At 44.5% G+C, this 17,324-nt stretch overlaps 1 protein-coding gene across 7 annotated transcripts in view; it reads right to left on the reverse strand.

The window, feature by feature from the left end:
• GPHN (gephyrin) overlaps positions 1-17,324 on the reverse strand; it is a 1,154,395-nt gene that overhangs the window by 35,383 nt on the left and 1,101,688 nt on the right. For all 7 annotated transcript variants that reach the window (XM_029598877.1, XM_029598878.1, XM_029598879.1 and 4 more), the window contains one exon: positions 13,996-14,117. In XM_029598877.1, coding sequence (XP_029454737.1) covers positions 13,996-14,117 — 122 coding nt within the window. The remainder of the gene's footprint in view (positions 1-13,995; positions 14,118-17,324) is intronic.

Genomic DNA, 17,324 nt, shown 5'->3' on the forward strand with positions numbered 1-17,324 from the left:
GCTGTATTTGAAAATTACTCTGGAGTAAAATGGTCTTTAAATTAGCCAGAAGAACTTGGAAGTGCATGAGAGTAAAAAGGCTGCCTGTGTTTCTAGCTCTGCATTTAAACTACAGATAAATTAGGCTTCAGCTAGTGACAAGTCAAATAATCAAGGTACACAGAAACAGAATTGCCCCAAGTGAAGGAAAACTGTGGATGTGGGACCTGTTTTGGGATAGCTGTCTGAAAAAAATAGACCTATCTGAAAGAAAACCTCTTTTAGTTAAGCGAGAAATCCTCAAGGGATTCATGCCTCAATTAAAGAGACTACTTAGGAAGAACAGCTAGGCAAGTAGATGTGCTGGTTTTTGTTTCTTTTTATTTGTTAGAATGTCTGAGCTGAGGTTGAGTAGCCTGAATGAAAAGCTGCAACTATTGTGTTTGAATCCAATAATATAAACTGTGATTTCAATGAAAACTAGATTGCTACCCGAAAAAGACTGTGACGGGGTTTTTTTTTGTAATAGAGAACTGTGTTTTTGAAGTCGCAGAAAAAAGAAGCAAATAAAACTTCATTATTAAAATATCTGGCTGTTGAACTTGTGAAGGTTGAGAATTGATACAGAGGCTGGCAGCTTTAGCATTAGTAGCCTGGTGCCTGAGAGTAGGAGCACCTAATATCCTGACCTGTAAACTGGAAGGATTAAAATTCCCAGGATCTAGAGCTGCTGCTGCTGGGCTATACTGCATTACTTATGGAGGGGAGAGATGAATTAAACAGCTGGTTCTAAAGCAGGCATTTGCCTATGGGGTTTAGCTTGTACCCTGTGTTCTGCAGCAATACTAGCATCAAACAAAAGACTCACAGCAAGGAGCAGCCTGACCCAATCAGAGAAGGGCCATGAGTGCTAATCTGGGTCTTAACATGAAGAAGCCCTGTGAATCTAGTCCTCCAAGGCAGAAGGGGGCACTGTAGCCATTACAAGGAATGTATTTGGTTCAGTGGTTTACCCTGGGAAGAGAAAATGGAGGTATAAGGCCAAGGACCTGAATAGAGGTGAAGCAAGACCAGGTTTAAGCTGCTTGTGAGTGTCCTGATCTTTTATTTTTTACTGGTACAGGACAGTCTACACCCAAGATGTAGACGGCATAACCAGTGAGTCAAGAAGTAGGGATGTGAATCGTTTTTTGACGATTTAAAATATCGTCCGATATATTTTAAATCGTCAAAAATCGTTAGAGCCGCGATACAATAACAATTCCCCCGATTTATCGTTAAAAAATCATAAATCGGGGGAAGGGGGAGGGCGGGAAAACCGGCACACTAAAACAACCCTAAAACCCACCCCGACCCTTTAAAATAAATCCCCCACCCTCCCGAACCCCCCCAAAATGCCTTAAATTACCTGGGGTCCAGAGGAAGGGTCCCGGTGTGATCTTTTACTCTTGGTCCTCCGTGCGTTGTAGAAATGGCGCCGGCGCTACCTTTGACCTGTCATATGACAGGTCAAAGGTAGCACCGGCGCCATTTTGTTTTTTTGTCCCCCGACGTCAGGAGCATAGGAGATCGCTCCCAGACCCCTGCTGGACCCCCAGGGACTTTTGGCCAGCTTGGGGGGGCCTCCTGACCCCCACAAGACTTGCCAAAAGTCCAGCGGGGGTCCGGAACGATCTCCTACCGCGAATCGTTTTTCCGTACGGAAAATGGTGCCATTTTCCGTACGGAAAAACGATTCGATTGCAGGAGGTCGTTCCGGACCCCCGCTGGACCCCCAGGGACTTTTGGCCAGCTTGGGGGGGCCTCCTGACCCCCACAAGACTTTCCAAAAGTCCAGCGGGGGTCCGGAACGCCATTTCTACAATGCACGGAGGACCGAGAGGAAAAGATCACACCGGGACCCTTCCTCTGGACCCCAGGTAATTTAAGGCATTTTGGGGGGGTTCGGGAGGGTGGGGGATTTATTTTAAAGGGTCGGGGTGGGTTTTAGGGTTGTTTTAGTGTGCCGGTTTTCCCGCCCTCCCCCTTCCCCTCCCCCCCCACTGGACCCCAGGTAATTTAAGGCATTTTGGGGGAGTTCGGGAGGGTGGGGGATTTATTTTAAAGGGTCGGGGTGGGTTTTAGGGATGTTTTAGTGTGCCGGTTTTCGATTTACACGATTTACACGATATTTAAAAAACCCAAACTGCGACGATCCGATTCCCTCCCCCTCCCAGCCGAAATCGATCGTTAAGACGATCCATCACACGATTCACATCTCTATCAAGAAGTACCCAGAGGCTCCTGCCTCGTTACAGCAGGATACTAAATAAAGATAGAGATATAAGAGGCATCTCGGAGAGCTGGTGGAAAATGGATAATCAATGGTTCACTGTAATACCAGAATGCAAATTGTATTGACATGACAGGGCAGATCAAATTGCTGGAAAGGTGGCACTATATATTAAGAGTCAATCGGGATGAAAGTTTTGCTGTGATCCCGGTAGCCGGTCCGCGACCGGCTCTTACTTCCCGTGGGCCTCTCCTACTTGCCGCAGTATTATCTGGCTCTCCCCTGGCCTTGGTAGGCCTTCTCGGTGGTGGCAGCCCTATGAGGGAGACGCTGCCGAGCTGCTCTCTCTATCCCTGCCCCTTAGGCACGCGTGCAAGGGGATTTGATTTAAAGGGACAGTGGCGGAAAACATCGGCCAGCCTCCCAGATGACGTCAGACACCGGCAGGGTATTTAAACCCAGCTGCAGCTCCAAGCCAATGCCTTCCAACAAGGTTCGCTCCCTGGAGTCGTCAAGTTGCAGTTCCAGTCTTGTTCCTGATCCAGCCTTTTTCCTGATCCTCTCGGCTTGTCTTCCTGGTTCCTGACTTCGGTACATCTTTTGGAGTTCCTGTCTGCTGCCAGCCCTGACCCTCGGACCATCCGTACGTTCTGTTTCTCTGCCTCCACTGCGACATCCGGATTCCACCTTGGACTTTCCTCTCCGGAAGACCGCACCTAAGTCCAAGTGGCTCAGGTCCTCACAGGCTCCTCCCGGGGGGACCTCGAGCTATCAGAGGTGAAGCCCCTGGTTGGTCTCCTGACTCCGTTCCGCCTCCCGGCCACTACATCTTCTGCGGACTTCTCCTCAGCGTTTCTTCATCATCCGCAGGCTGGCCCAAGGGTCCACAAACCTTAACAGTTTGCAAGGCCATGGACCTGGCGGATATTTTGGAACTACAGGCCATTCCTGGAATGGCACAACGGCTACAGCAGCAGCAACACTGTCTGGATGTCATAGCAGCCATCGTCGAGCGATTGGCTAATCGCTTGGATTCTAACCCACCGGAGGCTTCCCCGGTTCACCCTCTGGCTCCAGTTCCTGGGCCAGCTGCTTCCACGCAGTTGCCAGCTCCACCCCGATACTCTGGTGATGCCAAGCACTGCAGGGGGTTCTTAAACCAATGTTATATCAGATTCTCTCTTCTTCTGACTCAGTTTCTGACTGACTCAGTGAAAGTTGCTTACATCCTGTCGCTACTGGATGGGAGGGCTCTGGCCTGGGCTTCGCCTTTGTGGGAGCGCAATGATCCCATGTTGAGTAATCTCCAGCAATTTGTGCTCAACTTCAAGCAGGTGTTTGACGAGTCAGCACGCCACTCCACTGCAACCACGGAACCTTTACAGCTGCGCCAGGGGTCCTGGTCACTTGCAGACTATGCTATTGAGTTCCGCACTCTCGCTACAGAGTTGGGCTGGTGAGAGGACAGCTTACGCAGCATTTTCTTGGAAGGATTATCCGTTCGCATAAAGGATGAACTGGCAGCCAGTGACCTTCCAGATGATCTTAACAATCTAATTGATCTGGCAGGTAGAATAGATCGCCGGCTTTAACAGAGGGCTCATGAGGTTAGACAACCTTGGAGGCATGTCTCTCTGGCCCCAGCCTTCTCCAGGCCTCTGATGTCTCCACAACCTCAATCAAACCCTCATACGATTCTCATACGGATAAACCCATGCAGCTGGGACGTAGCTCCCTGACTCTGGAAGAAAGGAGACGATGTCGAACACTGGGCCTCTGTCTGTACTGTGGCAGCAAGGGCCACTTCCTGGCCCAGTGTAGAGAGCGTTCGGAAAACACAAAAGCCTAGGTGTCGTAAGGGAGCTATCCCTAGGCTGCATCAACCCTGCTCCTCAATGTACAGTCCCAGTAACCCTCGAGTATCCCGGAGGAACCTTATCTACGCTCGCATGTATTGACTCAGGAGCAGGAGGGAACTTTATCCTGTGCAACTTAGTACAACAGCTACAGATCCCGGTTCTTTCTCGTGACCCACCATTACGGATTACTTCCAGGGTGTGTCTCTGCATCTACCATTCCAGTGACCCTCCGTACCAGTATCCTTCACACAGAGGAGATCTCTTTCCTGGTCTTGGAGAAAGCCATCCACCCCATCGTGTTAGGGCTGTCTTGGCTCCAGAAACACTCACCTGTTATCCATTGGGATACTCTACAAGTGGCAGCCTGGAGTTTGAACTGTTTTTCCTCCTGCTTACCGACATTGCCTCGGCCCAGTATGGTCTTAATGACCACCTTGCTTGCCATACCTTCCCAGTATGCAGAGTTTGCAGACATATTTTCCAAAGAGAAGGCAGAACTTCTAGCACAGCACTGGCCATTCGACTGTGCTATTGATCTATTGCCAGTGACAATGCCGCCCAGGGGGCGAGTTTATCCTCTGTCTCTTCCTGAGACGCAAGCTAAGTCAAAATACATCAAGGAAAACCTAGCCCGTGGATTCATCCACCCCTCCAAATCCCCAGCTGGAGCAGGCTTCTTTTTTGTTGGAAAGAAGGAAGGTTCCCTCAGGCCCTGCATCGACTATAGAGGACTTAATGCTATCACACGATGGGATCGGTACCCGTTACCACTCATTTCTGAACTACTCGACTGGCTACAGGGGGCCAAGGTTTTCACCAAGCTCGATCTCCGTGGGGCTTACAATCTTGTGCGAATCCGCCCTGGGGACGAGTGGAAGACCGCCTTAAATACCCGGGACGGACACTATGAGTATCTTGTTATGCCCTTTGGGCTATGTAATTCCCCAGCAGTCTTCCAAAACCTGATGAATGAGGTACTCTGGGAGATGTTACATTCTTCTGTCATTGTTTATCTAGATGATGTCTTGATCTACTCTAAGGACGTGTCTACCCACCGACACCACGTGAGACAGGTCTTACAGATCTTGAGGGACAATCGTCTCTTTGCAAAATTGGAGAAATGCTTGTTTGAGCAGGAGTCACTCCCATTCCTGGGCTATATAGTTTCATCTACTGGATTCCATATGGACCCAGACAAGGTGTCTGCCATTAAGGAATGGCCTCGGACTGTGGGAATTAAAGCCCTCCAGCATTTTCTCGGGTTTGCGAACTTTTATAGATAGTTTATTCTTCACTACTGTCAAAGAGCCGCACCCCTCACAGCTCTCACTAAGAAAGGTACCGATGCCAAAGAGGACTTGAAGAAGGCCTTCTTACTGGACACTTGCTTACATCACCCAGACCCTCAACGACCTTTCATTGTGGAAGTGGATGCATCTGATATTGCAGTAGGTGCAGTCCTCAGTCAAGTTTCCAGCAAGGGGAAGTTGCTTCCTTGCTCTTATTTCTCTCGAAGATTTTCTGCAGCAGAGAGGAACTATGGCATTGGGGACAAGGAACTCCTAGCTATCAAGTTGGCATTTGAAGAGTGGCGACAGTGGTTGGAGGGGGCTCAACATCCCATTGCAGTATATACAGATCACACGAATTTGGAAATCTTATGTTGAGCTCAACGTCTGAACCCTAGACAGGCCCGCTGGTCACTATTTTCAGCCGCTTCCAATTCTCACTGCGCTATAGACCCGCAACTAAGAATATACGTGCCGATGCATTATCATGTACTACAGAGCCTGAAGAATTGGCTAACCCACCTCGGTACATCTTAGATCCAGTAAAGGTTAGTGTGGCCAGCACAGACATAGTCCCAGCAGGCATAACTGTGATTCCCAGTTGTCTAAGGAGGAAAGTTCTCTCATGGGCACATGACTCTCTCACAACTGGCCACCCTGGTAGGGTAAAGACGTTAGAACTCCTTTCCTGGTATTACTGGTGGCCTCACATGGGACAAGACGTCCGAATGTACATAAGCTCCTGCACGACTTGTGCCAAACAGAAGCCCCTACCGGGTCACCCTTGGGGACTTCTGTAACCATTGCCAATTCTAGTGGCGCCATGGACACACTTATCCACGGACTTTGTAGTAGATCTTCCGCTATCCGAAGGGAAGACAGTCATTTGGGTCACTGTGGATCGATTCTCCAAGATGGCTCATTTTGTTCCGCTATCCAAGCTTCCTTCAGCGTCGGAGTTGGCTTAGCTATTTACGCAAGATATCTTTCAAGCTCATGGACTACCGCTTCATTTCGTTTCTGACAGAGGTTCACAGTTTACAGCAAGATACTGGAGGGCTCTGTGCAAGAGGTTTGGAGTTCACTTAGATTTCACCTCCGTATTTCACCCCCAGTGTAATGGACAAGCAGAGTGCACTAATCAATCCCTAAAAGCTTTCCTTCGAGCTTTTGTGACAGAGAGACAAAATAATTGGGTGTCCCTATTACCATGGGCCGAATTTTCCTACAATAATCACACCCATTTGGCCACAGGGAGATCTCCCTTCCAGCTTGTTTATGGGAGACAACCCAAGTTACCCTAACCACTGCCAGTAGTTGTACCATCTCCAGCAGCCCAGATGTCGGCTCAACAACTCCATGGATTCTGGGACTCAATTCAAGTAAGACTGCAGCACGCAGCTGCTACATTTAAGAGATCTGCCGATAAACATTGCCGACCAGCCCCAGTGTTTATGCCAGGAGACAAGGTTTGGTTAAGCACGAAGAATATTCACTTTCGCCTACCTTCGATGCATCTGGCGCCTAAGTTCTTTGGGCCATTCTGAGTTGCCGAGAGAGTTGGTACAGTATCTTAACACTTACGGCTCCCAAATACATTGAAGATTCACAACATATTCCACGTCTCTATGCTCAAACCAGTGATCCTTTCCAGGTTCCATCGGAAACCACCTGAGCCACTTGAGATAGATGGTATAGCGGAGACCATTTACCAAGTACATCATTACAGGTGGGAGTATTTACTATCCTGGGAGGGATGTGGTCACCTGCCAGCAACATATTGGACAAGTCTCTCTCTTGCACAAGTTTCATCTGGACCATCCTGGACCTCCGGGGAGGGGGCATAAGAGGGGGGGTACTGTTGCGATCCCAGTCGCGGGTCCGCGACCGGGCTATTACCTCCCGCGGGCCACTCCTACTTGCTGCAGTATTCTCTGGCTCCTTCCTGGTTCCTGACTTCGGTACATCTTTTGGAGTTCCTGTCTGCTGCCAGCCCTGACCCTCGGACCGTCCATATGTTCTGCTTCTCTGCCTCCACTGCGACATCCGGATTCTACCTTGGACTTTCCTCTCCGGGAGACTGCACCTAAGTCCAAGCAACTCAGGTCCTCACAGGCTCCTCCCGGGGGGATCTCGGGCTTCCAGTGGTGAAGCCCTTGGTTGGTCTTCTGGCTCCGTTCCGCCTTCTGGCCACTACATCTTCTGCGGACTTCTCCTCAGCATTTCTTCATCATCTGCAGGCCGGCCCAAGGGTCCATAAACCGTAACAAGTTCCGCAGGAAACAAACTGACTCTGAAATCATTCTGTATGAAAATTCCAAGTGTGATGGTGAAACGTTTGGTAGTGGTGGTGGTATATTACTGCCCAATGGTCCATGATAAGGAAACAGATTGTAAAATACTAACAGAGATTAGACAGGCTAATAAAACTGGCACTCGAATAATAATGGGAGATTTCAATTATCCCATTATTGATTTGGTAAATCAGGACAAGCTAGGGAGATAAAGTTCTTAGATGCTATAAATGATTGCTTCATGTAGCAATTGGCCATGGAACCAACGAGGGGGAAGGAAGGGACTAGTAGTTCTAGTTGTCAGTTGAACACAGGGCTTGGTGCAAAGGTAAAGGTGGTAGATCCGCTTGGTAACAGTGATCATAATGCAATTACATTTGACATAATCATTGGAAGTCAGATACAGGCCAATACAGTACAGTGCACTCCAGCAGAGTGCACTGTTAACCCGCATTTGGACGCACGTTTTCGATGTGCTAGCTTTACCCCTTATTCAGTAAGGGGTAATAGCGTGTCAAAAACATGCATTCAACCCCCCCGAAACTAATAGCGCCCGCAATATGCAAATGCATGTTGATGGCCCTATTAGTTATTCCCATGCGATTCAGTAAGTAAAATGTGCAGCCAAGCTGCACATTTTACTTTCAGAAATTAGCGTCTACCCAAAGGTAGGCGTTAATTTATGCAGGCACCGGGAAAGTCATGGCGATATTAAGTTGGAAGACCCAAAAGTTAAAAGTAATTAAAAAAAAAAAAAAATTAAAATCAGCCCACGGCTTGAAAACCGGACGCTCAATTTTGCCGGCGTCCAGTTTCCAAACCTGTGCCTCTCAGCAGGTTTGAGAACCGACGCCGGCAAAATTGAGCGTCTGCTGTCAAACTCGCTGACAGCCGCCGCTCCTTTCAAAAAAGAGGCGCTAGGGATGCGCTAGTGTCCCTAGCGCCTCTTTTTACCGCAGGCCCTCATTTGCATGCGGGCTGATACTAAATCGCACGCACAGGAGAGAGGCCTGTGCGCGCGCCGAGAGAGCTTGTGCTCTCCCACGACTTTTACAGTATCGGCCCGATAGTAAGTACAATTACCACAGTAGCATTTACCTTTATAAGAGGAGATAGAATAAAATGAGGAAATTAGTTAGAAAAACTAACAGGAGTGGTTGCCAAGGTTAAAAACTTGCATGAGATGTGGACATTGTTTAAAAATACCAGACAATAAACATTCCATGTATTAAAAAAAGGATGAAGGAAGACCAAACGATTGGTTTAATGATGAGGTGAAAGAAGCAATTAAAATCGAAAGGGCATCTTTCAAAAACATGGAAGGCAGACCCAAATGAGAAAAACAGGGAAGAGCATAAGCATTAGCAAGATAGATGTAAAACAAAGTAGGCCAAGAGTTAAAAACTAATAAAACCTTTTCACGTATATTTGAGGCAACAGCTGGTGAGTGACTTAGAACATAAGAACACTAGTTAAAAATACTGGTATTGCTCAGATTGTCTGGTTCAGTAGGCAGATGCAGTTCCTTAGACACAACTGGAATTTCTCACAAGTACCACTTTCCCTTGGGTCCTGCAGAACTCTAACACAGCTTCTCACTTTACTTCAATCCTCTCTGGTCTTGGTCTCTTCAAACACACTCTCTGTTTCTTCTAACTCTCAACTCCTGTAGGGCTTTGAGGAAACCCCAATTCTTCTTTCAGCTTCTCACTCCTTAACTCCTTCTAGAACCCCTCAGGATCCCAAATGATAGATCCAGTCCTTCTTACTCATTACCAGAGATATGTAGTGGCTTTCCCAAGTCTATGTGGCTAATAATGGTTTATGGACTTCTCCTCTAGGAACTTGTCTAATCCCTTTTTAAACCCAACTCAGTGGAAACACTTAGAGGAGAGGATCACCTTGCTGGTGGCTGAAAGGAATCAGTAAGTTTTTGCTTGGGACATTGACATTGACTTTTTTAAAAGTATTTGCAAAGTTAACTATTTGGGAATATTATTTAGACTTTTTTTTAAAAGTATTGGGGCAAAGTTAACTATTTGGGAATATTATTTAGTGTGTTTGTGTGTTTGTGCCTTTAATAGTCAGGCAGTGAATAAACAAGTTAGACTGTTTGCATTTTTAAATAGTCAGTCAATAAGGTAGCAGTAGGTAGGCAGTGAATACACAAGTTAGACTGTATTTTTAGTCAGTCAATAAGGTAGCAGTAGGTAGTGTGTTTATTTTTTAAAAGTCTGCCTGACTATTAAAGTGTCCTCCAGACTTTTAAAGAGCTAAGTGTTTTATTTAATAATAACTGAGTGCATTGTATTGAAAAACAAAAAAAAAAACCACAAAAAAAAAACAAACCCCACAAAAAAGTAGCCAGAAGCTAGAAATAAGCTAGGAGCAGTATATACCAAAGTAAAAAAGTTGAATAGTTCAGCTCAGTTACTCACCTTGGAAAGGTGTTGAGGTAGTGTGATTAGGTTTGAATAGGGAACAACATTTGTTAATCAAGGGAGCTGTGAGTCACTCAGGCTGACTAACTAAAGTTAGACTGTTTGCAAACAGAATGTTGGGAATTATTAGAAAAGGAATGATGAATAAAACGGAAAATGTCATAATGCCTCTGTATCGCTCCATGGTGAGACCGCACCTTGAATACTGTGTACAATTCTGGTCGCCGCATCTCAAAAAAGATATAATTGCGATGGAGAAGGTACAGAGAAGGGCTACCAAAATGATAAGGGGAATGGAACAATTCCCCTATGAGGAAAGACTAAAGAGGTTAGGACTTTTCAGCTTGGAGAAGAGACGACTGAGGGGGGATATGATAGAGGTGTTTAAAATCATGAGAGATCTAGAACGGGTAGATGTGAATCGGTTATTTACTCTTTTGGATAGTAGAAAGACTAGGGGCACTCCATGAAGTTAGCATGGGGCACATTTAAAACTAATCGGAGAAAGTTCTTTTTTACTCAACGCACAATTAAACTCTGGAATTTGTTGCCAGAGAATGTGGTTCGTGCAGTTAGTATAGCTGTGTTTAAAAAAGGATTGGATATGTTCTTGGAGGAGAAGTCCATTACCTGCTATTAAGTTCACTTAGAGAATAGCCACTGCCATTAGCAATGGTTACATGGAATAGACTTGGTTTTTGGGTACTTGCCAGGTTCTTATGGCCTGGATTGGCCACTGTTGGAAACAGGATGCTGGGCTTGATGGACCCTTGGTCTGACCCAGTATGGCATTTTCTTATGTTCTTATGTTCTTATGCTTACTGCTTTCATCACATCCTCTGGCAACAAATTTCATCATTTAATTGTGTACTGGGTAAAAAAAAATACTTTCTCTAATATGTTTTAAATATGCTACCTATTAGCTTCTTGGAATGTCCCTAGTCCTAATACTATTTGAAAGGGTAAATAACAATTTCCTGTTTACCCTTTCCATCCCACTTGAGATTTTATAGACCTCTATCATATTTCCTCTCAGCCATCTCATCTCCAGGCTGACTCACATCTGCTGCCAGTACACCTTAGTGGCTGTGACCCTTCAACCAGCTCCCTGCCTGCTCCAGATTGGAGACCTACAGAGGTGAGTTGGATGCTGGGAAGAGGATAATGAGGAGAGCCGGGGATGGGGCAAGAGCAGAGACAGCAAGAGAAGAAGCAATGGGGAGAGAGAGAGCAATATGGGGGGGGGGGGGAGAGCAGGGGAGAGAGGAGAGGGAGACTGGAGGCTAAGGAAGGGAAAGGGGTAATGGAAGGAGGAGAAGGCTGAAATGAGAGGTTGAGGGAGAGAGCTGAAATTAGAACAGGGACTGAGGACAGGAAAAGAAAGCAAGGGTGGGGTGGGGAGAGAAGAGTGGGTCTGAGAAGAGAAGGTGGGAACACTGAGAGGAGAGGATCACCTTGCTGGTGGCTGAAAGGAATCAGTAAGTTTTTGCTTGGGACATTGTCTTTTTTTAAAAGTATTGGGGCAAAGTTAACTATTTGGGAATATTATTTAGTGTGTTTGTGTGTTTCTGCCTTTAACAGTCAGAAAGGCAGTGAATAAACAAGTTAGACTGTTTGTATTTTTAAATAGTCAGTCAAAAAGGTAGCAGTAGGTAGGCAGTGAATATACAAGTTAGACTGTTTGTATTTTTAGTCAGTCAATAAGGTAGCAGTAGGTAGTGTGTTTATTTTTAAAAGTCTGCAGAACTGAGTGTTCTCCAGACTTTTAAAGAACTGAGTGTGTGTATTTAATACTGAGTGCTTGTATTGAAGAAAAAAAAACCAACCCAAAAAGTAGCCAGAAGCTAGAAATAAGCTAGGAGCAGTGTATACCTAAGTAAAAAAGTTGAATAGTTCAGCTCAGTTACTCACCTTGGAAAGGTGTTGAGGTAGTGTGCTTGGGTTTGAATAGGGACCAACATTTGTTAATCAAGAGAGCAGTGAGTCACTCAGGCTGACTAACTGAAGTTAGACTGTTTGTATTTCCCAACCCTAGCTCATCCCTTAATTTATAGGCAGGTGCCACTTTCACAAAAAAAAAAAAACAAAACATCAACAAAAACTTTATTGAGAATTCGATCAGACCCCGGTAGGCCACTACCAGACACATAGTGAATTCATTAATACATTTAAAGGACGTTAGACACATTCCTACTCCCATAGCAACCTAAAACTTAACTAAGAACTGATCAAAATTGAGATGAAGGCAGCAGTCCAGCAGCAAGAGGGGGGCTTCCCAGTTTTTTGCATCGAGTGTCACATGTATGATTTTTTACCCACCGGTGAGAAGTTGTACATGTGCATGCGATGCAAAGAGCTCCTGGCTCTCAGAGAACGAGTCCGATCTCTGGAGGCTAGAGTAGCAGACCTGGAGGAGCTGAGGCAGACAGAGAGGTATATAGATGAGACCTTCAGGGACATGAAAGCCTCATCTTAATGTGTGCTATATAACCCATGCATTATTTCAGCTAAGTTTGAGAAGGGCAATTTTTGAATCAGGCCATTTTACTTGGGTAAATACTTTCAAAGTATCCTCTTAAAAATATTGTACAATTTGTTTTGTTTAATTAAACAAACTGTGAGAGGCAAATTCACCACATTTCACTCAGACATTTGACTTAGGCAAGTTATAAATTCTGTTTGTTTGGACCTACTGTATTTAGGAATGCATACTAGGCTAGTGATGTGGCCAATTGAGGCTCGGATATAGTCTGAGAGCCTTGGGATAGTTTAAGGCAGGCAGACAAGTCACAGTTGGGTATTTGCAAACTTAGAAGAATATTTATCAATTACAACTGTGGTACCATCTGGAAACATGAATTTTATCACAGTTAAAATATTAAGGGGTTAATGTACTAAAGTAGATTAACATCAGCTGTTATTGCAATGTTTGTCAAGTGTACTAACGGTGATGTTAGTGACATGCAAATGAGGCAGATTGTAATGTATGCACCTACTTTATCTATGTATGTTAATGCAAAAACCTGACTACACCTCTGCAAAGCAATTAGCATGCATACATTACCTCATTAGAATAGTTTTGTATTATATTTTTGCAAGCTAATTTCCATGCATTAAAAGTGCTGTTAACATGCATAAATTCTTATAAAAGCATTAGTGTTCTTTAATGCAATGGCCCTAAAGTTTTGAAATGTTGCTGTTGGAATGATATTTCGTGATGATCTTGCATTGCAGTTCTTGAGTGGGTTTGGAACAGAATATGCTTGGTAACCACTGTAATAAAATGTATGCACATTGGGAGCTGTGATTTTAAACCTTGTGGAGTATGTAGCTGTTATCAGCAAACTGTACATGACTATTTTATATGTTTATTCATTAGCAAGCACATTTTGGGGTGGATCTTTCTCCCAGTCAGCTCTGAGAGCTCATTAACATTGAAATTCAATGTAGTAAATGAACTATAATTAATAGAACTGCTGACTAGGCAGCATGAGTGAATATTTTGAAAGTAAGTGAAGGGAGTAATAGTTTAAAAGTTGTTTTCATTTCATTGGTGAATACAGCAAGACAATATGCACCAGAGGATACAGAAATACACACCACAGCTGATGCAGCTGATAAAGGTGATCTGCTAACATTAAAGTAACATTAAATGTGGATGTTTAGAAATGTTGCAATAGCTATTATGCAGATCTGATATCAATAGCCTCACATTTCCATAAGAGAAGCAATCTGATCTGCTGCTGGTTGATTCAGTTGTGCCTGTGTTGCTGCACTTGCCTTCAGTAATACAATCACTTTAGTGTTAGTAGGTACTGTAGAAGCATCTCTCACTAAGTAGCAATATTTCCCTACACTTACTTATCGCCTACAATTCCCAAATTGATAGTTGGGTATCCATGTTCCTGAATTGTTGCTAGAAGAGTTGAACGGTTGCTGTCTCGGATCTTCCCTGGTAGGAGGTCATCCTCAGGATTCAGCAGCTGTAAACCAGACACATTACAAATTAATCTCATCACACAGCACGCTGAGTCTTGCTGAGCTGAGACTTTTTGCTCTCATAGCCTCGCACAGTCCCTCTCCCTGACAGAAGCATATAATGAACTCATGAGTTTCTGCTCCAACTGATATGTGAATTCAACAGAACAGGAAGCATCAGGAAAATATTGCTAAGAAGCAAAGAAAGAATGACGTTTCCTTCACTTCTCCTAAAAATAGGATTCCATTTACATTACTTAAGTTGATCCTGTGTCAATGATAGTTATTTTCATAGTGTGTCAACCTACCAATTATTTCTAGATTGAACTATATCAAATACAAGCTCTATGGTACATTTGCAATATAGGCAGTTTTTGGTAAATTGCAGCATGTAGTCACTGAAACATAGCTACTCAATCAATGGAGATGTCTCATGCATTCAATACCTGATAAAGCACTGTTCCTGCAGTAACTGAGTTGCAGGAAAAGCCCATCTACTTGTCTGAAGACAGCATGTATCAGATGGTACCAGGAAGACAGATACTTAATCAAATGCTTGACTAACTCTTCACCCATGTTTTAATGTGTGTTTCCTTCCACAGAAGAATAGCAATCAGACTGTTCCATTATTGTTGGTGGCTGCGACTATTTCTTTGTGTTTTATTGTTATGTATTTGTTCTTTCTGAGCTTATGGGTCAAACAAAACTGACCTTTATTGGGACTATGATGTCATTCACAAGGAGAAATTTTTACCTGTTAATTTTCTTTCCATGAATCTTGCTATACCAGTCCAGTCCAGTCCTTCTAGTGGGCTATTTCTCTCTACCAGCGGATGGAGGCAGAGCATAATAGCTTTTCACATAACATCATCCTCACTATTTAGAGTTGGTGCAGCACAGAAAAATCCAGTATTCTCATAACAAACAGACTACATTGTCTAGTTCCACACTGAAAAACAGAGTACATCATTGAACTTGAGTATAACAAAAAAAGCCCCCAAACGTTTCTTTAGATTTCTGTCCCTAAATGGAAAGAAAAAGGAGTAAACAATGAACAAAGGACAGAAGGAAGACATAAGGCTGAACAGACCCATGTTCCAAAATATATATAAACACATATGACAAAAAATCAACCAATGCAGCTTCTAGGAAACAAAGGCCCATTTTCCTGGGAAGTCCTGGACTGGTGTAAAAGGATTCATGGAAAGAAAATTATCAGATAAAAATTTCTCCTTCCATTTCATCCTGCTACTCCAGTCCAGTCCAGTCTTTACAAGTGGGAAGAACCAAATCCCCACTAAGAAGAGAGGGAGGAAGTAAGGGCCACCCTGAAAACTCCAGCCCCAAAGCTGCATCCTCCTCAGGAACAATAAACTGCAGTGTTTCACAAGTCAATGCAAGGACGACCATGTCACCGCCCTGCATACATCTGCCAGCAACACTGTAACTGCTTCCACCAAGAAACAATCTGCGCTCTAGTATAATAAGTACAAATAATTATTGGGGCCTGCTGGCTCTTGAGCAAATACACTGACACAACGTGTCTTTGATTCATTTAGCCATGGTATCTTTGGAAGCTGCCTCACCCTCCAAATAATATAGGGTTGACAAACATCCAAGTATCTGAGCAACTTGTTACCTCTGAATTCTAGGGACACTATCAACTGAAAAATCTTCTGGGTTAGTTCCCATTCACTGGGATCCAGAAGATTCCTGCTCAGATAATAAATTTGAACATTTTCCTAACTCACAAATAAGTCACTGACAAGAGCTGCAGATTTTGTTCTGCTCAAGAAAAAAGGAAGTTTGTTTCCTCTGACACCCTGAGACTTTTGGTGCCAATTGTCTGTTTATAGATGCCACTGTGCAAGGGGAGAAAATGACATTGGGTCAGTCTGATTGCCCTGATTTGCAGTTTACTGAGTCCATGGGACCTGGACTACTTGACTAGCAATGAGTCCCCCCAATCTGAGAGACTTGTTTCTGTCATGACCAAAATCCAGGAAGGAATCAACAGACTGATCCCTCATAAAAGGGTCTCAGGGCCCATTCAATAATGAAGAGTGTTCCTCACCAACACTGGCAAAGGAAGCAGGACTTTGTAATCCTAGGACAGGATGACCAATGAGATATGTGAGAAGAATGAAGAGGCCTCCTGTGCGCTGTGGCCCATCGATGTAGATCCATGGGCCACATCCAGATGCCATGGAATCAAGGAGTATAATCCTAAACCCTCTGGGACTTCAGAAAGACAAATTTCAGCACCTGCTAGAGCTGTTTATCCACTTGTCTGGTGAGACAAGCACTCACGGCCCAAAGGCATGTTGAAATGTACTATCAGATAACTAGAGACAAACAGCTGAGGCTTGCTTTGTGCAAAGTTGACTACCCAAATTAAGTCTTCTAACACTTGGACCACTATTTTAGACACGTGAAGTCTGTCCTGGAAAGACTTGGCCCTGATTAAATAATCATTCAGATAAGCAGAACCATGATACCCTCTCATCTAGGAATGCCATTACTACTACCATGGTAAAGGCCTGAGGAACTGTTACCAACCCAAAGGGGAGCATCCGAGGCAAAATGTTCCTGTAGAATACAAAAAAAACCCAGAGGCACTTGATCTTCTTGCCTGATGGGAATATGAAAATAAGCCTCCACAAAGTCTAGGGATAAATATATATGCCCCCCACCTCCAGACCACCATCAGCATGGAGCAAAGAGTCTCAATCCAGGAAAGAGAAATTTGGAGAGTTCTGTTTACTCCCTTCAGAATGAAAATAAGCCTGAAGGCTCCAATTTTGTTTGAGGACTCCAAATTTGATTGGATATTGGCCCAAACACTGCTTGAGAAAGGGAACAAGCACTACTGCCTACAACATCTGAGGCCTCACTAGAGATACTCTGACCACCTTCTGTTTTATCAGTGGATCCCAGGTACAGACCCTAAAATGTCAGAAACAGATGGGATGAACTCCAAGGTATAATCATGATGAACTATATCCAATCCAATACCAATATCCAATGTTATCCAGGAGGTCCACTCCTGGAAAAAAAAAAACCTACTGTAGAACCCCACCTACTAGAAAAACCAGGGAATGAACCCATTGTGTTTCACTGAAAGGCCAACAGGATCCCATGGACGCGGTTGAGCCAGGTTTGGGCTTTAGAAAGGCAGGAAAAGTCTGCCCCCATCTTCATGAAGATTGTGC

Source organism: Rhinatrema bivittatum, chromosome 4 (genome assembly GCF_901001135.1).
Source record: "Rhinatrema bivittatum chromosome 4, aRhiBiv1.1, whole genome shotgun sequence".
NCBI classification, from domain to species: domain Eukaryota; kingdom Metazoa; phylum Chordata; class Amphibia; order Gymnophiona; family Rhinatrematidae; genus Rhinatrema; species Rhinatrema bivittatum.